Raw genomic sequence first — 23696 nt, 5'->3', positions numbered from 1 at the left:
AAAACTACTGGACTGTCTTGTTTTATTTTTAGAGACAGGGTTTCACTATGTAGTGTAGGCTGGTCTTGAACTTGCAGAGATCCTTCTGCCTCAGCCTCCTGAGTGTTAGGATTATAGGTGTACATTGATGCACCCAGCTTGATTTGTACATTTTAGATGGCTACAATGGTAAATTTTACCTTAATAAGAAAAAATCTAAAAGAGAAATAGCTGGCCATTGTGGCACACTCCTGTAATCCCCGCACTCATGGCAGGAGGATTGCTTTGAGTTTGAGACCAGCCTGGGGTAAGTAATAAATTTAAAGCCAGCCTGAGCTATATAGCAAGACCATCTCAAAAAAAATTTTTTTTAATAAAGGGGAGTCCTTAAGTCTCAAATAGTTGAAGAGTCTTGTGGAAAATTGCAGAAACCCTGCTTTGGTTATAATTTTTCAGAAAGGACTGTTTTTCAGAGAAAGCCAAAATGGAAATAATAATATTGTATGATATTATTATACAAATTTGTAACAAACATTACCCCCTCCCAGAAAGACAGGAGAGGGAAAAGGATTTATTCTTCTTGGTTCTGAAAGTCAGTACTGGGCTGAACGCTCAGGCCTGGGGAGAGAGGAACCCATTCTGTCCACCTGTCCTCTCTGCCTCTTAGGTGAAGCCTTGGGGGCCAGGTGGAAGCTGGCCTGGACTTGGACGGCCCTGGGCTAAGCCACTCAGGACAGAAAGTAGCTGCCTAGGACGGGGCTGTGCCTAGGACACAGGTGTGCCCTCTCCACCCTCAGCAGCTGCCCGTCCCGAGGGCACCCTGTCTGCCTCGAGTGACCCTGCTCTGCCGCCAGCACCCGTCTTGGCCCAGCCACTGTCCCTCCGGCTCTCAACCCTGTCCTGAGGAAGTTAGGGGCATTACCAGTCACCCTGTTATCTGCTCCAGGGAAGTCTAAGGTTCAAGGGTTTTGAGTTCAAGGCCTCCTGCCAAGGCAAAATGAATGACCCGGGAATGTTCGGGGAGACACAGCTGCAGGAGGTTGAGTCAGCATGCGCCTTGGTCAGGGTGGGGCTGGGTCATTGCCCAGAGCTCAATGCCCTGCTTCCTTCCATGCCTCAGGTGGTGACTGATGACTTGAGACCTTCAGGTTACCACGGTGTCCTGCCCCCAGCGAGAACTGTGTTTCAGGAGGAAGGCAAAACTGGGGACCCTGCCCTCCTTGAGAGCTCTTCTGAGGTGCTGGGGGTCTGGGGTTCCTCTCCCGAGTCTGCCTCCCCAAGACCTGCTCTCCCACCCTGCTGGGGAACTTCTCCCATCTAACATGGTCCCCAAGCTGGGCATGGTGGTACAGGCCTGGAATCCCGGCACTGGAGGGGCTGAGGCCTCTGAGGAGTACCACAGTGAGTTCGAGGCCAGCCTGGGCCTCGGGCACATCTGGGCAAACATCTGGACCGGAAGTCACAGCCAGGAGGAAGTCACATCTTTCAGAAGTGCACAGTGAGATCTCTGAATGTTCTGACAGATTTTTTATTTTTTTGTCTTTTTCCTTTTTATCGGTACCAGGGATCGAACTCACGACCGCCTGCTTGCGAGGCAGGCGCTTATGCCGCTGCGCTAAATCCCCAGCCCTGACAGATTTTTTAAAAACTGCCAAGTTCTGTGTTATGAACTACTTGATTGCTGGGACCAGCGTCTCTTACCCCTCGGTTCCCAGCAGGAGCCTGGCACATACCAAGTGCTCCTTAGGTGTTAGCTGTTTAACTGACAGAGTAATAGTCACAGCAAGGCAGGGTCTCACTGTGTATCCCAGGCTGACCTCGAACTCACAGAGATTCTCCTGCCCTCAGCAGGTTTTCTCACCAGAGCGCTGGTATTCCGGGTGTGCACCATCATGTCCAGCTCATGCCTACTTAGCCACACAGTCCCGGGTGCTATGGGAAGTATAGCATGCTCCTTATCCCCCACCACAACCACGCTCTTAAAGGACACACATCTTCATTTTCATTTGAGTGATAAGGAAACTGGGGGCAAGTGAGTTTAGGAAACCAGGTTACAGGCCATGGGGTATAGACAGGTCAGGCTCTGGAGCGTTGAAGACATTTTTTTGTTTGTTTGGTCGTCTTTTAGACAGGGTCTCATTTTGTAGTGTAAACTGGCTTGAACTCAGTATATCACCCACCCAGCAGGCAGGGCAGGGTCTTCCCTCTGCACTGCAGCCCATGGCAGCAGGGGCAGCCAGGCCTGGGACCAGCCTCCCCCTCCAGGGGTGTCCTCCTGATCAGATGTGTGGGGTGGAGGGGGACTTTGTCCCTGACTGGCCGGGCAGGAGGAGCTGTCTTGGGTCTGTGAAAGAGGATGCAGAAGGGGGTGGGCTGGGGCCAGGTGTCCAAGGCCTTCATCCCAGAGAGGCTGCAGGGATCACGCCTGAGGACGGGGAGGAGCCAGCACTAGGCGCCCTGAAGATCAAATTCCTCCAGTGTGAACTCTAAAGACACAGGTTGACTCAGGAGGCCCAAGAAGGGAGAGGGCCAGAGGAGACGATCTGTCACTGATCCTGCCCCAGCTTGGTCCTCCAGAAAAGACCAGCAGCCTGCAGAACCCGGCGGGAGCCACCCCTCAGTGCCCCCACACACCCACCCTTCCTGCCTGAGAGACAGCAGAAGATGGAACCAGGCAGGACTCAGCTACAACTTGACCCCAGGTAAGTGAGGGCAGGAGGCCCTATGTGGGCAGCCCGTTGCTAAGCAACAGTGGCCCCTATCACACTAGGCTGTCCCTCCCTGTCTCTCTATCCTTTGGCTCTCAGCACTCAGAAGAGACCAGGCAGAGTGGACCAGCAGTGCCATGGACCTTCAGGGAACCTGGCATGGACTAGCCTGGGACCCCCTTGAGACTTTGGCTGTGCCGTACAGGCTAGGAAGAGAAAAATCCCAGAAAAGCCAGGCGTGGTGGTGCAAGCCTGTAATCCCAGCACTGGGGAGACTGAGGCAGGAGGATCACTGTGAATCTGAAGCCAGTCTAGGCTACATGGTGAGACCCTGTCAAAAAAAGAAGAAAAATCCTAAAGAAAAGTCTGTAGAAGGGTTCCAAGAATCTCACAGAGCCCTGGCCATCAGGGCCATCAGGGCCATCCCTTGTGTGCAGGGCAACTCTTTCCTGGGACCTCTATCCTTCTGTTTGGCCAGCTCATGGCTCTGCCCTGAGGTGGTAAAATGGGAGTTCTTTAAATACTGTACCCAGGCTTGCCCAGCAACTGGCAGCTCATCTTATACTCCTGCCTGGCTTGGTTCTCCACCCTAAGAAGCAGGACCCAGCTGGGTGTAGTGGCACATGCCTATAATGCCAGCACGCAGGAGGCTGAGGCAGGAGGCTCTCTAGTTCAAGCCCAGGTTGGGTTGTTTAGTGACTTAGTGAAAGCCTGCTTCAAAATAAGAGCTGTGGATGTATCCTAGTGCAGAGGCCTGGATTCAGTCACCAACTTCGCAGTCCCATGATTTGGAACTCAGGTCCCATCTCTCCAGGTACACAGCGGAGCTCCTGGAAGTGCTGAGAACCAACTACAGTGTCCCAACTGCCTGCTTCTCATATGCTCTTACAGCAGCCCAGCTCCTGCAAGGTGAGTCTCCCCACCCGATAGCAGGGAGGGTCCCTAGGAGGAGGGGAAAGGAGGAGCTGTGCGCCCCACATGGAAGTCAGGACAGCTGGGAACTGGGGAATAGTGTCCCCAAGCCTGGGGGCAGCTGGCCTTCCATCTGTCTTGGCTAAAGTCAACTCCCCAAATGATTCAAGTCCGCCAGGGTTGTCTGGCCTATATTCCCAGCACTCTGGAGGCTGAAGCAGGAGGATTACCTTGAATTCAAGGCCAGCCTGAACCACATAGCCAGAGCCTGTCTCAAACAAACCAACCAAAATCCAAAACACACCCTGCTGGGAAAGGGCCCACAGCATCCCACAGCAGTGGCTGTTGTGAGCAATGACTTGGCCACCTTGTGGCAGAGTTGCCCTTCAAAGTGAAAGGCATAACATGGGACTCAGTTCATTCTCTGCACAGAGAAAGACCGCAGGCGCTGTGTTGCTAGCAAATGCCTCGCGTGCACATTTCCCTGCTCCTGGACCCCAGCCTCTGAGCTACGGAGCAGGGCTGCCTGTTTCCCACTGGGGCACCACCTGCGCCTGCTAGAGCCCCTCAGGTGAGGTGCTGTCAGGTACATGGGGCGTGGGCGTGGCCGCCCCGGGCCACGTGCATGCTGCCACCTGCCAGGTCCCCTGAGCTGCCAGTTGGTGCCACCAGGGGCTGCTCTACCCAGCTCTGGTGTCCCCTGCTCCACAGGTGACTGGTGTCTCTCAGTCCAAGGGACATTGGGCAACATCAGGTGACAGTCTGAGTTGCCACACCACACGTTGCCACTAGCACCTGGTGTGCTAAGAGGCTGCTGGGTCTCCTATGGCACCCAGGGCCATCCGTCCCCCACAACAAGAAAAAGTAACTTCGCCTGACAGTGAAATAGCTCTCCCATTGCTTTGCATAAAATTGTGCAACAGGAAGCCCCAAGCGTGATCAGACTAGGGGACCATTCTAGGTCTGGCAGGTGGGGCCCAGGGTTGGCAAGCCTGTGCAGGCACTGCAGGGGCAGTGACAGTGACAAAACAAGACACAGAGGAGCTAGGTCTGGCCAGGTTCAAGGTGGTGGTGTACTTGTACTTTATCCTCCGGTGGGTGGAGGCGGCTGGGCTGGGCTGGGCAGCGCAGGGGGACATTAATCAGTAACCTGGGTGGTGGGGCCTGGAGAAAAGGGGAGGTCAGTGAGAGGTCATTGCCCCCTGCCACAGGGAGAGGAGGCCTGGCCCAGCAGGAAGGGAGAGAGGAAGGCGGACCAGAGAGGGGCTGGGAGCTGGGAGTGCAGAGGAGGACACAGGATGGGCCGGCCGGCCGCGACTCAGGAAGGGAAGCGGAGGACGGAGGGCGCAGTGAAACGCCTCGCCTCATTTGTGACTGCCACGGTTTCTTAAATCATTATTTCTTAAGTCACTGTTCAGAAAAGAGCTATTCTGATTTTTGCTGTTGTCATCATTTTGTGACAGCACCTTGCTAAGTAGTTCAGGCTGGCCCTGAACTCAGACTCACAGTGACCCTCCAGTCTCAGCTTCCTGAGTGCTGGGATTACAGGCAGGCACCACCACACCTGGTCACGGCCTATACTAAGCCTCCAGGAAACAAATGTGCAAGAATGGACGTGTTAGTGGAGTGTGGTGGCACACACTTGTAATTGCAGTACTTGGGAGGCTGAGACAGGAGGATCACCACGAGTTAAGGCCAGCCTGGGATACCAAGTGAGTTCAAGGCCAGCCTGAACTATATCACAAGACCCTGTCTCAAAGAAAAAGAAATAATAAAGACAGTGGCCTATTATGTCTTTTAGCTTTCTGTCCCTTTCTCTCCAATCAAACCCTTTAAGCATCATTGTATTAATTTTGCGTTCAGCTTTGTCTAATAACTTTATTGCCACATATTACTTACAACAGTAGACAATGATCTTTAGTGTACAATTTAATTTTTGCCTATAAAAAATCTATAAACCATCACACAGATGAAGATATAAATCCTTTGAGCAGCAGCAGAGTTTCTTGTAGCCCTCTCTGGCATCCCCTGGCCCAGGATGGACCATCCACCACCGCATGGACCAACTTCCACACCCCCAACTTGAAGAGAACGTGGAAGTACAGGCCCTGGCTCCTTTCAGCTGTCGCCTGGTCTCTTCGGGTGTCTGTTGTGCTACGTCTATGTGATTTTTCTTTCTCATCACTGCGTGAGACTTCTCCGTGGAGTGCACCATCGTGCACTTGCCTGTACTTTCCTTGGGGAGCTTGCAGGCTACTCCTTGGGTGACCAGGCTGTATTACGCCTTGGGGGCCATTCCTGCGGGGATTTTATCTACTTGATTCTATGAGGCACACAGCTGGGAATGCAGTTGCTGTGTCACAGGGTGGGTAAAGGTTTAGTTTTAAAAACACTGCCAAACTTTTGTGAACACCTTTGTCATAAATCAAATGAACAAATATGCATGAGCCTGCTAATATTTTTTAAATATTGTTACAAAAAAATTTTTAAAAACTATTACCTGGGGCCAGGGATTTAGCTCAGCGGCATAAGCACCTGCCTTGGAAGTGCGTAGTTGTGAGTTCAATCCCAGGTACAAAAAAAAAAAAAAAAAACAAAAAAAAAACTATTACATATTTGTGGCAAAGGTTTTTTTATGGTATGCTTATATTTTTCATGCTTATATACTACTTTATTGGGTGATTTATTTAATATTTCCTGTCTCATTGGGCATGTTTTTTTGTCTTTTTCCTTTTTATCAGTACTGGGGATCGAACTCACAACCACACACTTGCAAGGCAGGCACTTATGCCGCTGAGCTAAATTCCCAGCCCCTTTTCTTTTCTTTCTTTCTTTTTTAGACCTTGTCTCACTATGTGGTTCAGGCTGGCCTTGGGCTCACTTTTGTATCCAGATGGTCTTAAATTTGCAATGATCTTCCTGCCTCAGCCTCCTGAATATTGGGATTACAAGAGTGCACCACCACACTTGGTCTAAAAAGAATACATTATTTTACTTTCTCTCACTGCACTCATGTACTTTGAGCTAGGTTATTATTATTATATTATTTTGGTACCAGGTTGGAACTAATGACCTTGCACTTACCAGGCAAGCACTTGAGCCACAGAGCTAAATCCTCAGTCCCTAGGTTAATATTATTTACAGATTTCTCTGCAAAATCCTCCTATTTTTATTGTCAATTTTTAAAGCAACATTTAGGAATTGGAACTTTTGGTATTGAATTTGACTGCTCTTTGTAAACTTCAGGATTACTCTGGTGCTTCAATGGGTTTTCCCTCTCCAGTGTTTCAGTGAACATACAATTCTTTTTTTCCAATTTCCCTATTTGATTTTCAAAGACAGCTCTTTACTACATCTGGAATTATTTTGATGTATGGTAGGTTTTATATGTATGTCTATGATCATTTTATTTTTGTGTTTTTTTGGGACAAGGTCTCGCCATATAGTCCAGGCTGGCCTTGAACTCACTGTGGAGCCCAGGCAGACCTTGAATTCATGGCAATCCTCCTGCCTCAGCCTCCTGAGTCCTGGAATTATGGGACAGGCATGTGCCATGAGGCCTGGCTTCTGAAAGTCCTTTGTGAGAAAGGCATGGAACCAGTTTTTTGAAGTCACATAGCCTGCAGGGACATCTGGGTTCCAGGCTCCACTCACTGGCTTCTACCTCCTCCCACTCCAGTCCTGGGCCCCTTGGAAATATCCCTGACAGTCATCATGACCCTCCTGGCCCTGGGCTCGGTGGGCATCTTCCTGGAGAATGCCATCTACCTGCACAGGAACACAGGCTGTACCATCAAGCGCAGGACTCTGCTGTGGATGAGCTCTGCACCCACGGTGAGGCCCAGAGCTGCCCCCGGGGCTGGAAGGAGGCAGGACCGCCTTGCAAATGCCTCTAAATGCCCCACACTGTGTCTGCCAGGTTGGCCTGCCACAACCACCTGGGCCGAGGGCGCAGAAATGTCAGGGAGGAGGTTGGGAATGAGGCGGCCAGCAGGCAGCTCCAAATCCAAGGCTGTGAGAACCTGCTGGAGAACCTGCTCAGCCCAGAGGCTTGGCCCCTCCCGCTCCCTGCCGCTGCAGCGCTGCAAAAGGCGGCAGTCGCTTTCTATAGAGCAGGCAGACTGGGGCACACGTGGACAATTTGAGCGCTCAGGAGGCTGAGGCAGGAAGCTCACCCAGAGTTCAAGGCCAGCCTGGGCTACATGGTGAGTTTAAGGCCAGCCTGGACTATACAGTGAGACCCTCATCTCAACAACAAAACAAAACACCCTGTAGGACAGGAGTGGCACAGTACATGAAGAAACGACTTTTTCCTATAACCATCACCTGGCTTGCTTGTTTCCTCGTTTACTTTTCCGGCTGCAACCTCTGGTTGTTACTGTGTATTGTGGTCTGGGACGCAGCTGGCCTCGCAGGTGCTAGGCACCGGCCGGGCACCCAGCCAAGCTGTGGCCGCTGCTCGGGAGGGCGCCCCCTGGCGGCCTCCGCTCCTCGCTCGCCGCCCCTGGCTCCAAGCGGCCGCTCCTCCACATGCAGGTGGTGTCGGTGTTGTGCTGCTTCGGCCTCTGGATCCCTCGCTCGCTCACCCTTGTGGACATGTCCGTCGTGGCGTGAGTGTCGGCCTCGCCCCGTCTCTGGCTGCCCCGCTTCTCCTCCGGGCCCCTAGTCCTGCTGAGCACGAATTTGCCCTCCGCCTGTGCTGACCCCAGGCTCCTCAACTTCCGGTTCTGCCCAAGGCCTGTCTTATTAGGCCATGTTCCTGCCACCTCTTTGTACCCACAGCCCAAACTTCCTTCTACCCCAGTCCTCTCTCTCTCTTCCCTTGGCTCACAGACTAGACCACCTCCTCCAACCCCGCCAATCTCTTCTCCTCCAGGGTGGCCAAGGGGTGCTCCCTCAGCTGCCCCACCCCCACCCCCACCCCCAGGACCTGCGACCTGCTCTCCCCGCCCCAGGTACTGCTCACTGTGCTTTTACCTGCTCATGCTGATCATGGTGGAAGGTTTCGGGGGGAAGGAAATGGTGCTGAAGACGCTGAAGGACACCCCGATGCAGACGCACACAGGGCCCTGCTGCTGCTGCTGCCCCTGCTGCCCCCCTTTGCAGCTCACCAGGTGAGGCAAAGCTGGGGGTGGGAGTGGGGAGAGGAAGCCACACCCAGGGAGATGGCTCTGCCCACTGGGACGATGGACTGGAGGTCATTGCTCCTTGGTTCCACCCAAGGCAGGTGCTGGGCGGAGGGGACAGGGGCAAGGTTACCCGGTTTCCTGCCCCATCCATGGAGCTGTGAGGTCTGTGAGGGCTCCGGGGAGCAGGGAGGCGTCCTGGGCTGGGCGTGTGGGCCCATGTGCAGCCCTCGCCCCTCAGGAAGAAGCTGCAGCTGCTGATGGTGGGCCCCTTCCAGTACTGCTTCCTCAGGATCTCAATGGCCCTGGTCGGCCTCTTCCTCATCCCCGATGGCATCTACAACCCAGCAGATGTAAGCCTGAAGGGATGGGGGGTAAAGGCCAAGACTGCTGGGTACCTTTGGGCTCCCGAAGGGACAGTGGGTACCAGCAGCCCTGGAGCCCAGGGACAAGGAGGCTGTGGAAAAGTCGAGGCCCAGGAACTCCAAGGAAGAGACAAGGCTGGAATCCCGCCAGTGCTTTGTGGCCTTCTGGTCATTTCCCGCAAGACAGGAGAGAAGTGTGAGGTCAGCGGGGCCTGCTCGCTCCCTGACTGCCCCTGCACTGCCCCCAGATTTCCGAGAAGAGCACTGCGCTCTGGATCAACAGTTCCCTGGGCGTATCCACCTTGCTGGCTCTCTGGGCCCTGGCCATCCTCTTCCGGCAGGCCAAGCTGCACCTGAGTGAGCAGAACATGAGAGCTAAATTCTCTCTGTTCCAGGTAACTACACCACTGGAAGGAAAGCTGTTTGCTAACAAAACTGCTGTCAACGGGGGCAAGGAGGCAAAAACAAGGGGTCAAGCAGGACTGACAAGCTTCCCCTAAACTGTGGTTTCCTGGGAAAGTGGCAAAATGATCTCTGCCCTTCTCCTTTCTTCTTGGCCTTCTATGATATTTCAGTTTCTAGGGCTGCCACAACAAAATAGCACAAACCAGATGACCAGCAACAGAGGAGGCCAGAAATCCAGCATCAAAGCATGTACAGGGCCATGTGCCTCACAAGCCTGAGGGAGAGTCCTGCCTTGCTCTCCCGCCTCCTGGTGGCACCAGCCGTGCAGTCCCGTGGTGGCTGCTCTTTACTCCATCCCTGCCTCCACAGTCACATGATGCTGCCCTCATGCGTCTGTCTCTTCTACTTTTATGACACCAGTCCTGCTGGCTGAGGGGCCATCCCATTCCAAAATACTCAAAACCACTAAGATGGTAAATTCAGTCTCAACTAATTACGTCTGTGTCTAAATAGGGACAGAACTTGACCTCTCATTTCAGGGTACAGTTCAGCTCAAAATGTGTACAGTAACAAACATTTTTTTTTTTTACCTATTACTGCCACAAGTTCTGTAATTCCTTAACACCACCAACATTAACACTACCACAGTCACAGTTAGGAACTGTCCTGTGCGACACCAGGCACTTGGTATATATTTTTGTAAATGTCCATGATTGTTGTGGGAGTCATTACCCTGTTGAGGGGGAGAGAAACAGATCCAGAGATGCGCTGAGGCTCATTCACAGGCAGATGAGGGCCAGGGCCAGAATGTGAGCTCAGTTCCAGCTCTGGGCCCACGATGCTCCTTCTCATTACACTGCCTCGTCCATCACCTTTGCACCTCTTGGGAAAATTCCACCAAAGGCGCACGCATCTGCCTCCTAGGCATTACACTTCTACCCTAAGATGACCTTTCCACCGAGCACAGTGACACGACCCCTTTCTCTCCCTTTGCACCTCGTACTCTCAGGCCTAACGTCCTGACCACCGTGTGCTTAGCAGACTTCACACATGCGCTCACTGCCCTACACAGGTGCCGCCCAGGTGTGAGTTTCTAGCACATTGTCCGTCTTCAGCTTTTGTCTTTTGTTTTGAGACAGTCTCATGATGTAGTTCAGCCTGACCAATTCACTGTGTAGTCCAGGTTGGCCTCAAACTTATGGGGATCCTCCTATCTCAGCCTTCTGAATGCTGTGATTTCCTGCATGTACTACCATGCTTGGCTCATCTTCTCTCACTGTAGTGAAATAACTGTAGAATTTGCCATCTCCATGGTTTTAAGCGTTCAGTCGGGTGGCAGTGAGGATATTCACACCGGTGTGCACTCATCACCACTATCTGTGTTGAGGGCTCCTTTGTCTTCCCCAACTGGAAGTCTGCACCTGCTAAATTATGAACTGCCTGCTGCTCCTTCCCTCAGGCCCCTGGCAGGGCAGTTTTCAAAGAGTTATCACAAAACTGCCCATGTGTCAGGGCCTGGACCAGATGGACTGTCTCTTCTCCAGTCACTTTGCTTTTCTCACCCAAAGGTGGCCATGGTTGAGTAGGAGCAGCTTCTTGCCAGCAACTCTCGTAACATATTGGGTAGAAGTCTGTAATCTGCCCACATATTAAGCTCCACACATTTGCAATCAAGTGTGAATCCCAGCCCCCTGTAATCCCACAAGCTGCAGGGTGGGCTGACAGAAGCATGGGACAAGGGTCAGCAGTGTCTCCCTCATTCTGCAGATGATGCTCATCCTGACTGTGCTGCAGCCTGCCATCTTCTCCATCCTGGCCAATGGTGGCCAGATTGCCTGCTCGCCTCCCTACTCCTCCAAGACCAGGTCTCAGGGTGAGCACTGTCTGTGGCCGAGGCAAGGGTGGGGCAGAGGAGCGGGCCTTGGAACAGGCTGACCTGAACTCTGTCCTCAGAGTCAGGTAGGGCCTAAGAGGTCCAAGCAGGGCTTCCCTGCAGAGGGAAGGCGATGGCTGGGAAGCAGGTGGAGCTGACTGAATACACCTAGGAAGCACGGCTCCACACTGACCTCAGGTCACAGCGGGCAGGGAGCCACATTCTGATTCTCACTCCACCGCAAATCTGCTGCCATTTGGAGATGGGGATGCACAGAGGAACCACTGCTGGCCGCAGTGGCCAAGACTGCTAGGGGGCTGTATCATCAATGGCCTGGCACATGACCTGTCCCACGCCTCTCTCAGTGATGAACTGCCACTTCCTCGTCCCTGAGATGTTCCTGCTGACGGTGCTGACACGGAGGTACTACCGAATAAAAGACCACAAGGCCGGGCATGGAACCTGCTGCACAGAGCTGGACTCAAGCTCGGTGGCCTGAGAGGTGCCCGGATGGTGCAGAGCTGCTGTGCTTGCGGGATGCGAGGTTCCACAGTTCCTTGGCCCCAACCAACGGCGTTGGCGGCCAGCGGGCAAGAACCATTGACTGGAGATAGGAAGGTAGACTGTGATGATGGAATTATTTTGGATCTTGCCCAGGAAGATATTTTAAACTTTGTAATAAACAAACGGGACAAAGTCTGAGAGTCTGAGCATGCCGCTTCTGTGGGTGTCCCCAAGCAGCCCTGTCAGCTTGTTGGTTGAAAGGTCACTGCTTTCCCAAAGTGGAAGGAGGGAAGCAGACAGTGGTATGAAGTGTAGGAGCTGGAGACTCTGGCTGGGCCAAACCACATTCACTCAGGGTCCGGAAGAAGACAGGCTTGGGGAAGACACACACAGTGTCCCTTACAAACATGTCACTAGGGCACTGATGACGACAGGCCGGGAGGGCCAGAGGTTGCTTTCAGGAACCACTAGCTTTGCAAGTTTGTGTACCCAGCTGCAAAAAAAAGGGTCTAATAATATGGTCCTGCTGCTAGTTCTGAGGAGAGAAATCAGGATGTGAATGCAGAGGAACTGCAAGTTCAAGGAAAGCTGCCAGAACACACATACACGTGCACAGAACACAGGAACCAAGACTCTAGGTGGAAGCACAGTGCCTTTATTTGGCTAAGTGACAAAAGCCAAAATAACTGAACAAATGAATCACAGATGGGAAAAACTTTTTTTTTTTTTTAACGGTACCGGGGATCGAACTCATGACTGACCGCCTGCTTGCAAGCAGGTGCTTATGCCGCTGAGCTAAATCCCCAGTCCCCCAACAACACTTTCTTGAACCCACCAGAGACAAAGTTCCTGCAGCCTTGTCCTGGGGGCAGGCAAGCTCTGTGCCCGGGTGGTTCCTTCTGACACTGGTGTCCTCGAGGGCAGGGTCCTTCACACAAGACACTCACCCAGGCCCTCCCGGTATTTGATAGTCAGTGCCTCCCCAAACAGGGATGCACTCAGAGTCATCCTGTGTAATCCCTACTCTGGGTGTTAACATAATACTTTGGCAGACAGAAAAATCTTTCTTCTAAGACAATTGATATTTAATGATATAATTCCCAGGAACAGTTCTGCTTATTTGGAAAAATAGAGGTTAGGGACAACTCTTGAGCCCATGACAATCTATGAGAAAAAACAAGAAGAGCCAAAAATAGAATCTTTAAAAATAATTACATTGGTAAGCCTTGAAAACACCACTAGCCTGTAAAACACTGTGAAGGGAGTCTTTAAAAAAATGTCTTTCCCTGTATTGGTTCACTTCTGGTGAGTATATGACAACAGCAAATCTCGAAGCTATGGCTTTTAGAAATGGAAGGAAAGCAGCAAATGGAATTGATTTGAGGAATATGGAACAGGATGAAAAAGGCAATGAACTCCAGGAAGAAAGGTGCCCACCAGTGACAGTAATTGATAAACAGTTTTGACACACTGGAGCCATCCTAGCACTGCCTGACCAACCTCTGGGCCACCATCAATCAGGTGCTGCTAAATGATCAGCAAGAATCAAATTTAGTCAATCTCCTTCACATTTTGTCCTCTCCTTTAGAATTTTTTTTGGCTTGAGATAGGGTCTATGTAATTGAGGCTGACCTAAACCTCATGATGCTCCTCCTGCTTCAGCCTCCTGTGGTCTGGACTCCAGGTAGTGCCACCATACCCAGCTGCCTTTAGGATTTTTAACCTCCTCACATCCTCAACCTTTTCACCATGCTTCTGCAAAGGGTCTTTGGCTTTAGCAAGGCAGCAGAGTGAGCAGTCTGTTTTCTAAAGTTTCAGTCTCTGTTCGTCAGTGCTCCTGTGTACAGGGTGTGAAAAGGTCACCGCTGAGATGGCCCCTCCTCAGTGCCAGCACCAGGGCTCCATCTTCAGCCTCTTCCTGTCCTGTGACCTGAGGCTCCAAGGCTGAGTGGCTTCCAAGGCTCGGCCTCTCGGCAATGCGGGGCCCATCCAAGTGGCAGCTTCCAGCTTCAAACGTTCACATGTAAACAATCACTGGCCAAAGGGTACAGACCTCTGTCCTCACTTATCTGGGCACAGATGACCTTCAGGGGAGGGCATCATTCTCACAGCACAAACTGCCCTAAAGCACCTGACCCACTGCACTGTGAAAGCTTCTGCTTTCAGCCTGAGTTCATCTAAGAAGGTACCACATTGAGAAGCTAAGACAGGCAAAGGGCAGGGAGCCTCCTGGGGACACATGCACCAGCCAGCCCCAGCCCTGCCGCATACTGTGTCAGCCTAAAGGCCCTGAGCCAAGCGTAGGGTCTGCCCAAGAGCAGACAAGCAGGCCAGGCAGCACTGGAGCACCAGGGCGGAAAGAAAGACCCACCAGGTTATAGGAGTCGCTCCCTCCACAACGGTGCAGCCAGGTGGCACGAGCGAGCCCAGAACAAACCTTAGGCAAGTTTCGTCAGCGACTTCATTGGCTCTCAGTCCCAGGAATAATAAGGCAGAGAGAAGCAGGCAGCATTCCTAAGAGGGAACACTGGAGCAGAAAAGTTAGAACACCAGCGGATACAAAGCTGTGTACGTGGGAAGACATTGACTTTTTTATTTTTTATTTTTGGTCTTTTTGAGACAGGGTCTTGAGATGCAGTTCAGGCTGGCCTTGGGCTCAGTTTGTAGCCCAGGCTGGTCTAGAACTTGCAATGCGCCTCCTGTCTCTTTCTCCATTGTTAGGATTACAGGTGTGAGCCACTATGCCCAGTTAAAGGCACTGACTTCTGCTGTTCCAGAGACGGGTTCTAGGCCAAGGCTGGTGCAACCAGACCGGACCAAATGAAGGATGCTTCAGGAGACAAGTTAGAAAGGCGGTTCCATTCCCTGCCCTCTGCCAGCTGCCACCCACCTAGCCTTCTGAGTTAAGCCTAGGTAGTCGTGCTTCAAAGGTGGAGAGCAGCCTGACCAGAAAGCATCGGGGAGGGGGCTCTGAGATCCTCACAGTCCTAGCACAGGGGCTGTGAAAGAGAAAATGTGGTTTGCTTTGCTGAAAACATGGAAATTTACCGATGCAAGGGGTATTTATGAGTGACAGGGGATGGAGCTTGGACATGAACACTTTCTACAGTCCATTGATACAATGTTGGATAGTCACATGCCTGAGGTGACAGGATACTGAGAGATTCGAAATCAAGAGTAGCTCAATTCCAAGTGCCTTGCAAGCATCGGCATTCTTGACTGAAATTCAAATGCTGAGCTCCTGGTGGGCAGCTAAGCAGGGAGGGGACTGCGTGGCAGCACAGGTGGGAAGGGAAGCCTGCTGCACGCTCTGCACAGGAGTCCATACTGGGGCCCTGTGGCACAGCCCTCAGATGGAAAGAGATCCTCTAATCTGACCTCAAAACTCTGTGTGTCTATGAGCGACAGGGATAAAGGGACCAAGTCTGAGCTGTGACACTGCCAGAAGCTAACGGCACTGAAAGTGGTGGCGAGGCCAGAGCCAGACTCCCAGCAGATGAATCTAAAGGGACTTTGTGCAGGATTGATTCTGTCTCATTCCCCTTTCCGGTCGCCATAACCCGCAAAGTGTCCCTTCCTTTAAGGGCAGGTTGCAGGAGAGAGACTGACAAGAGCTCCCACATAACTGGGCAACAGAATGTTCTGAGAAGACGAACACAGAAGAGAAGGCTGCGGCTCAGGCCGCGCAGTCCGGATCCGGATCCGTCCCGTCAGCATCTTCGTGGACCCCACTGGGTCAACAAGAAACTCCCCAGGGAGTAGGAAAAGTTTGGCTCAGGTCCTCTTCCCACGGTCACGCCAACAGCAGCACAGCCAGAGTTACTCTTGGCTGTTTCTAAGGACACGAGATGACACCGTCCCTGAAGCACCCTTCAGCAGGGCTCGGGCTTCAGGGTGGAGGCAGACACTACAGTGTGTGAGGAAGAAAAGGCCTCTGGGTATGACACTGCCTCCTCCTCCTGCCCACTCCTCAGGGGCAGAAAGTTAGTCCTACTTACTATATTTGAAAGACTATTTTTAAAAAATTAATAAAAATGACAATTTCCCTGTCAAGAACATATGAACAGAACCAGTGAAGCAAAGTCCTTGGGGCAGGGGTGGGGAATGCAGACAGGCTTTTCTAAGGTGCAGCCGGCCTCCTTGGTGTGGTGACAGATGTGGCTTAAGGGTGGACTGTTTGGTTCCCCATTCCTAGGTCCTCTTGCCCCCAAGTTCTTTCCTTTGTAGCTGTCCTTAGGCTTAGTGTTAGGATCACAATGTGAACTCAACAGAGCTTCTGAAGGTGACAGGGTAGGGAAGCAGAGGAAAGGATGGAAGTTAGTCTTCTTCATCCTCACTGATGTCATAGGCCACTGCCTTGTGCCTACACAGAGCCGCTGGGGAGGAAGGGGGGGACGTCTTGCCGGAGAAGGGCCAGCGGAAGGTGGGGGAGGGGGAGCGCTCCCGGGTCGGGCTGCTGCTGGGGCTCTGCTTGGGGCTGATGGCCTGCAGCATCCGGCCTTTGCCCTCTTTCAGCATGTGTTTCTGGGGAGACCAAAAGGAAAAGTTAGCAGACACCTCAGGACCAGCTAAGTCACCACAGGACACCTGAGACTTCAAAGAGCATGTGCTCCTGTGATTCCTGTTTCTGTGTTGCCAGGGCTGGGGATGGGACCCAGCCCTCAGGCTGCTAGTGGAACTCTTCTACAGCGCTGAAGTCCCAGTCCCTGCCATGCCCAGTCCACCAGAGGAACGCAGCTATGATTCTCAGTGATTCCTCTGGAAAATGCTCTACACTAGCGATGGCAAACCATTTAGCACCTTCAGTGGCACTAACATCCCACTGCTGCAGAGTGTTATGCTGTGCCATTTACTTTCCCACCTGCTCCCACAGCCACCGGGGTTCCCACCTGCAGCCACAGTCATCAGATAAAACGCAAAGGAACTACTTCAGATGAAACGGGTTCTAGCCAGGTTTTGTTGTTTTGTTTTGGTTTTTGTTTTTTTGAGGCAAAGTCTCCCTAACTTCAGGCTGGCCTTGAGCTCACGGCCTCAGCCTTCTGAGTGCAAGGATTATAGACATGTGCCACCATACCTGGCTAACCCAGTTTTCTAGTTCCCTGAAAATGAAATCCCACATTCTTCCCCCAAAAACAGATTCCATAGCCAACACCTCCACGGTCTGATCGTACCTGATCTGCCTGGGACCCACCCCCCTGGGATCCCACAGTGGCTCTGCAGCGAAGGCAGCTTTTTTCACTGTTCTTTATTCTCTCCTTTCTTTCCATCGAAACCATACTGTGGAGAAGTACGATGGAAAAAGCTACTAGTTTATCCTGTCACCAGACTGTAAGGTTGGAAAAAGGCTGGCAAGATTATTTAGGAAAATGTGTAACTTCTTTCAGGAAGGTTTTGAAAGAACGTTTGGGGGTACTCAGAATGGTTCTCCCACATACAGGGGAACAGGTTAGGTAGCTTCTTAATGTCGGTGTGCCTTTCTACTTAGGCATTCTGTGATTCTTTCCTCAGCACAGAGGTTCCCTGAATTTCCCTGAATTTCCCTCAGTTGTCCAGTGGGAAAGAACCATACCAGTGCTCCTTCTGGACCGAACATTTCCAGGAAATTGCCAATGAATTCTCGGGACTTCTCCTCCCACTTCTGGATGAGGTCAATGCTTTTTTCCTCCACCTTCTGAACAAATTCTTTGGACTTTTCCTCCACATCTTTTACTTTCTTCTTGACTTTGTCAACCCGCTCCTGCAGGTGGTATTTCTTCTCCTGGGTGAAGAGGTGATAACTATGAGAAATAATACCTATCTGACCTTCCCTACCAAAAGAGAGAGAGAAAATGGCCACTGACACTCTTTCCAGTGCTTATAATTTTGCTTTGCTTTAATCTGTTCGGCATTCATCTCATTCAGCCCACTAACAGAGAAGCTGAGGTCTGGACCAACACTGTACGCACAAATGTGTTTGCCCAGTGACTGGCAGGCACAAGGCCACATGAAGTCAGGTTTTTTTTTTGTTTTTTTTTTTTTTGTCTTTTTAGTTTTTATCGGTACCGAGGATCGAACTCACGACTGCCTGCTTGCAAGGCAGGTCCTTATGCCGCTGAGCTAAATCCCCAGCCCCCTGAAGTCAGGTTTTAAGACAAAACCAACATAATCCAAACCTCTTCAGGATGGAGATGTTCAGGCAGCAAGAAGAGGCCCCTCATAATAGAGTGGAACTACGAGTACCAGATCTTTATTAATTTACTGTACTGGCTGTTTTCCTACTGCTGGTTTATTTTATTTCTGATGGGCTGTGTTTTATTTTTAGTGTCTGAGGGTCCATTTACTCATTTGCAAAATGAAGACAATACTCTCTGGTCCTACCAACCTTCCTAAAGATAAGGAAAAATAAGATGAACTCTCTTGTGTGTGAGTGTTTGGGGGGTGTTTATGAAAACTCGTAATTTCCAGGTCATAAGAAAAGGACAGGCTGGGTGTGGTGGTGAATGCCTGTAGTTGGACTGAGGGAGGTGGGTCACTGTGAGTTAACACAGTTGTGTTCAGGACCAGCCTGAGCTACACAGTGAGACCATGTCTTAAAAAAGGAGAGAGAGAGAGAGATCCAGCTCCACACAGGGAAGGTAAACATCATGTACTACAAACATGTACATATAGGTAAATAAATGTGAAAAGAAAACACAAGAGGAGAAGTTGGGGTGTAATTCAGGGAATAAAGTACATGCTTCGTTGTGCAAGAACCTAGGAGAAAAAGTGGGCAGAGGGAAGCAGGAAGAGGAGGAGGAGAAGGAGGGACGAAGAAGATGGAGAAGAGGAGAGGAGGAAGAAAAGGAGGAAATAAATAAGGAAGTACGTTTAAGACTTCCAGTTTTTAAAAAGAGTTTGTGTTGCCTGTTTTTACAGTACATGCTGACTGGATTCCTCCTGGGCAGCTGCCAGTGGACGCGGACACACTGTAACTCTCTGCACTCCCTGTTCTCCTTTCCACCTGCAAAAACTCTGTCTGTATTGAGGGTGCTCAAACACCTTAGTCTTACGGGGGAAACAAGACTGAAGCAGATGAATTCCTTAACTGCTAGGTTTATTTGCAGAGAAAAATCCTATTCAGATGAAACCATTTCACTTCACTGCATGATTCACACAGCTGGGGAGGCTCACAGCTATGGAGAACGTATAGAGAATAGCTTTCTTCTCTTTTAAATCAACTTTGCTGTGGCACAATTTATAGATAAAATATGCTGTATTTCTAACCAGTAATAGTAAGCTAAGATAAACTTAAGCTTTCACAAGTTAAAATTTAAAGTGTGGGTCCATGTGGAGAAATTGCATGCAAAATGTATGTCACAGATCCATAGCTTTCATAGGATCTTCAAAACAGCATTCCAAAAAAAGAAAACATTAAAAGAAAGTCATGAGCTATTGTTTTAAATGTGTTGAGATAAATAATGTATATTTTTGTTCTGTTTTCTTTGTTTCTGGTTTTTTGAAACAGGGTCTCACAATGTAGCCCAGGCTGACTTTGAACTCACAGTGATCCTCCTGTCTTAGCCTCCCAAGTGCTGGAATTACAGGAGTGTGCCACCACGCCCACCTCATAATGCACTATTAAATCACGTGTCCTTTTTCATATACTCGGTCGTCTGTCCTATGACCAAGTATGCTGCTACCAGATCATTAAGGCAGAAGCTGCCTGTTTTTATTTTTTTTAAAGCGGTACCGGGTATTGAACTCATGTCCATGCCCTTGAAAGGCAGGCCTTATGCTGCTGAGCTAAATCCCCAGTCCCAGAAGCTGCCTGTTTATGTTCTGCCTCTGCTTAATTCTCTTGTGAAGAGCTTAGCCAGGTGGGAGCTGTAGAGCGGGCTGCATGAGCTTCGAGAAATGACAGTGACAGCAACTCACAAACTCTCAGCTCAGGCTGGGAGGAGGTCAGTGTCCCCTCAAGCCAGCCAGCTGTGGGGCAGGGTGGAACTCACGTTGATGAAGCTGACGTTGAGCTCCTTGGCCGTGTAGCCCCGCTGCAGGTTGCGCCTGGCATACACATCGTAGTCCCGGACAATTCGGGTGATGATGTCTGACGTGGAGATGCCTTCTGTCCTCTGTGTCGGTGCGAACATGCCTGGCTCCAGAACACACAGAAAGACACCATGACACTCTGTGGGCACTGGCAGAGGTGGAGAAATGGGAGCAGAACTCCTTCCTATGCTACGTGCAGACCCTGTGGCTTCTGAGCCAAGCCTAGCAAGTACTGGCAAACAGCAGGCGCACAGAGAGACCAGGGGTGAGACCAGGAGGAGGGACACAGCCCCAGATTAAGGAAAACGTGGCCTGGGGAGATATTTCTGACCTTAAGACAGACATCAAAATCAGACATTCAGACCAAGGATTGGAGGGTGTCAGTACTGTATACATCTTTACTTTCACCAAAGTGTGACCTGAAAGTTGATGTCAGGGTTCTCAGTGACATTGTCCTCTATGAACTACCAGTGTGGCCACATCTCTGGGGCTTCCCAGGACACCGTGCTCACCTGCCTCCTTGATGTGCCTATAGACATCGTCGCTCCCAGCAGAAGAGTAAGGGATGTCATCGTGAGCTACAAAATCAATCTGAGAACAAGAAGATGTCACTTAGACCCAGGATAACCGCCATTCAGAAAGACCTCAGAAATGTTCTCAGGGCCAGAAGAAGATCAGGTGTGGGCCAGGACTTTTTCTCTACTTCTCTCTATGCTGATAAGTTCCAATGGTCCACTCACCCAATTATTTGTGGATCAGAAGCCACAGAGAGGCCGCACATCTCTAGGTATTCCACCTGGTTTGTTAGGATGCTGCTTCCCTCCTGTGCACCCGAACCATGCTGTGGCAACACGGCAGGCAGGAGGGTTTTCTGGTTAGCTAGTCAGCGGGGACAGCCTAGGGAAATCTCCCTATCCTCCCTGGCCAATGAGGACTGGTCAACTAAAGGCTTCTAAAAGTATGAAAAAGAGGTCACTTCTGTGGTAACGGGCTTCTCTCTCAGTTCGTGAGAAGAGATGGAATATAAAAATAGCAATCACCAGCCCTCTTCCTGGAAGAGATATATCTGTACTACCTCAAAATGCAGTATAAAAGCCACTGCTATAAAAGCCCGTTTAGGCCCCAGGATCTCAGGGTACTGTCAATATGCTTTGCAAACTCAGGAGGGGATTAATGGCCCTGGGCATCAATGATCTTTGAGAGATCTGCTACCCCTTGCTTATGGATTGCTTCCTGAAGAGGTCATGGCCTCTCACGTGCTCATGTAATCACATGACATAAGCAATGCAGCTAACTTCCAGGGCCCGTGCAGTGTGAAGCATGTCTAAAAATCCAGCTAATACCACAGATATCCATGAACACCCTGTCTGGATCCATGGGCAGCACAGCAAAGCACAGGGTGAGATACACAGCTTCCAGGAGAAAAGGGAAGTTGGGGTCCTTTGTCTCAGACTTTCTGGCAGTGTGTACTGCTGGGAACAACCTTGCTCCTCAGCCCATGTGCCACTGGCAGCTAAGTGTTGATGCAGAAAAGCTAGAGAACTAAAGAGGGTCTGTCCTAATCCTACAGTTACAATAGACAGAAGGACCAGGCACTGCTTTAGGAGCTCTTGGGCCACTTTGTTGTCTCTTTCCTCCTTAAACAATTCTCCTGCAAGTTCCACACAGCCCTGGAGATAGCCAGCAAGCTGGGGGGTCTTCCCCCAACCCCTCTATCCTCCTCATCTTTTGTAAGAAATGTTATTTTAATGTGAGGGGAACTCCAAGGAGGTAAGGAGCTATACAATAACAACTCACTACTGAATAACTGTGAGAAACATCCCTGATTTCTGACCCTGCACAATTTCTAGCCCCAAATCAAAGCCCTGAAACAAAATTTAAGGCAATGGAAGTTATGTTAATCCATTCTGTTTTCCAGAATGTGGACTTCTTGAGCACATGGCTGGGCTATGGTACCCAGAAGAACTGGTGGGCTAATGGGTACGGCAGCCATCGTTCCAGGTCTGCTGACGGCAGAAACTGCAGCAGGCTCTTTGGGCTCTCTGGGTCTCAATCCTCCCGGGGAAAGTGGAAATAATAAGGATCACACAAGATTGCCATGGGGCGCAAGCACTGTGCAAGTGCTTGTAAACCACTGGGTTCCACAGATGTCAGCCATGACTAACACTCTTAGTAATACTATGCCAGGGCCTCGGTAAAGCTCCCAGAGAGCGGGCTAGTGATCAAGAAGCCGGAGTGCCCGCAATCATGTGAGCTGAGGGGCATGGAGACATGGGAGGGGCACGCAGGCCACGCTCTTACCCGGTGCTCTGCGAGGAACTCGGGGGTCAGGGTCCAGGGCGCGTTCCTCACCACCTCGTCCACGTAGCGGCAGTGCTGCACTGCGTCGTAGCGCTCGTTCTCGTTCATCACCGTGAAGCCTTTGAAGTTGTGCGTTAGCTCGTCACTGCAGACTGGGGTCACCACAGGAAAAGGGGTAAGCCCAGGTCCCCTTCGCTTCATGCTCTTCAGCCTCCAACCTCCCCACACCTCTTCTAGACCCACGACTCAGATAAAGACTGGGATTAGCCCAGTGCCAACACTTCTGACCCCAGCCCCTCCTCCAGGAGCAGCAGCACTAAGTGGAGTGTGTTCACACCTTGGAGAAGAGCAGGTACGGCAGGGACTAAGATCTCTGACTTTGGAAGGAACCTGGTATGTGTTTTTGCATCGATCAATGTTTTTAAAAATGTTTCCCCTTTTTATAAAACTGGTCCAGAGCACAGCAGGACATCTGCTTGGCAGACCTTCGTACTTCAGTGTATTGAGAGTTCAGTGCCACATGTTGGGTCAGTAAGTTCGCAGCTCCGCAACCCAGGCTGAGGTTGGAGCACTCCACAGACTTCCTGGAAGGAGGTGGTACCAATGCCATCATTTAAAAATGGAAACAAGGTACACTTGTAATCCCAGCACTCGGGAAGCTGAGGCAGGAGGATCCCCATGAGTTCAAGGCCAGCCTGGGCTAAATAGTGAATTCGAGCCAGCCTGAATGACACAGCGAGACTCTGTCTAGAAAAACAAATAAACAAACAAAAAAATGGAAAAAAGGGCCAGTATACTAAGGTCACGTCGAAAGGAGGGATAGAGAGCTGGGATCTTTTCCTACCTCCCACAATGAGGTATGTATTCGGGAAGAGGTTCTTTGCTTGCATCAGAGCCCGGGCGTGACCAGAGTGAAACAAGTCAAATATTCCATCTGCATAAACTCGCACAGGTCGCTCACCTAATTCAAATGGAAGAAATAATCATCACACACATTTATTCGCTACCTCATAGTTAACAAAGTGAACGCAGCTCTTGTGACATTTCCTCTGCTGCACACATTTCTCCTCAGGGGTTCTCTGGGTAGTCACCCTAAGTGGGGGAAGTTGGGGTTGCATCACAGACATCCTTGAGCACAGACCCCCATGACAGCTCCACTTACTCTCTGTAGCCGGCCTCTAGCAGATACAGCTGATACTTTAGAGGAAAAGGAAGAGGGCTCAGTGGCTGTCAGGCCCAACCCTCAGCATTTCACCTTCAGTTTCTGAGCCTTCCATTGTGCTTGCACAGAATCTAATCACACTCTGCTCTGGTGCCGTGCTGTCTCATTTCCAGGCTGCCTTGACTACTAATAACTAAAGCTTGAAAAGAGATCTCGCGAAACTGCCCAGAGAATAAGGGTCAGAGGAAGGCTGAGCAGCTAAAGAGAGCACTCATCAGCGCACTTTTCCAGGCCCAGAGTCACCTGCAATACCTGCTCTGTGCTGAGTGTCTTGCAGCATTTCTCCTTTGTGGT

The 23696-nt window shown here is 50.9% G+C and overlaps 2 protein-coding genes across 3 annotated transcripts in view; one reads left to right on the top strand and one right to left on the bottom strand.

Annotated features, from left to right (window-relative positions):
• The first annotated feature begins 2456 nt into the window (after positions 1-2456).
• On the top strand, positions 2457-12067 carry Slc51a (solute carrier family 51 member A). Its single transcript, XM_003476969.5, has 9 exons — positions 2457-2681; positions 3502-3596; positions 7279-7433; positions 8136-8209; positions 8555-8713; positions 8967-9078; positions 9339-9485; positions 11263-11368; positions 11734-12067. Exons 1-9 carry the CDS (start codon positions 2644-2646, stop codon positions 11865-11867), a joined length of 1020 nt encoding a protein of 339 aa, XP_003477017.1. The 5' UTR covers positions 2457-2643; the 3' UTR covers positions 11868-12067.
• A 438-nt stretch (positions 12068-12505) lies between these two features.
• Pcyt1a (phosphate cytidylyltransferase 1A, choline) overlaps positions 12506-23696 on the bottom strand; it is a 45956-nt gene continuing 34765 nt past the window's right edge. For both annotated transcript variants that reach the window (XM_003477110.5, XM_013160342.3), the window contains 6 exons: positions 23025-23141; positions 22181-22332; positions 20392-20470; positions 19840-19982; positions 17442-17630; positions 12506-16396 (listed from right to left, as the gene is read on the bottom strand). In XM_003477110.5, coding sequence (XP_003477158.1) covers positions 16190-16396; positions 17442-17630; positions 19840-19982; positions 20392-20470; positions 22181-22332; positions 23025-23141 — 887 coding nt within the window. In that variant the 3' untranslated portion in view covers positions 12506-16189. The remainder of the gene's footprint in view (positions 16397-17441; positions 17631-19839; positions 19983-20391; positions 20471-22180; positions 22333-23024; positions 23142-23696) is intronic.

Source organism: Cavia porcellus, unplaced genomic scaffold (genome assembly GCF_034190915.1).
Source record: "Cavia porcellus strain 051 isolate PalLab524CR breed Dunkin Hartley unplaced genomic scaffold, mCavPor4.1 scaffold_14, whole genome shotgun sequence".
Taxonomy (NCBI): domain Eukaryota; kingdom Metazoa; phylum Chordata; class Mammalia; order Rodentia; family Caviidae; genus Cavia; species Cavia porcellus.
Note: the sequence above shows the minus strand (reverse complement) of the source record. Positions and strands in the feature narration are given on the sequence as shown.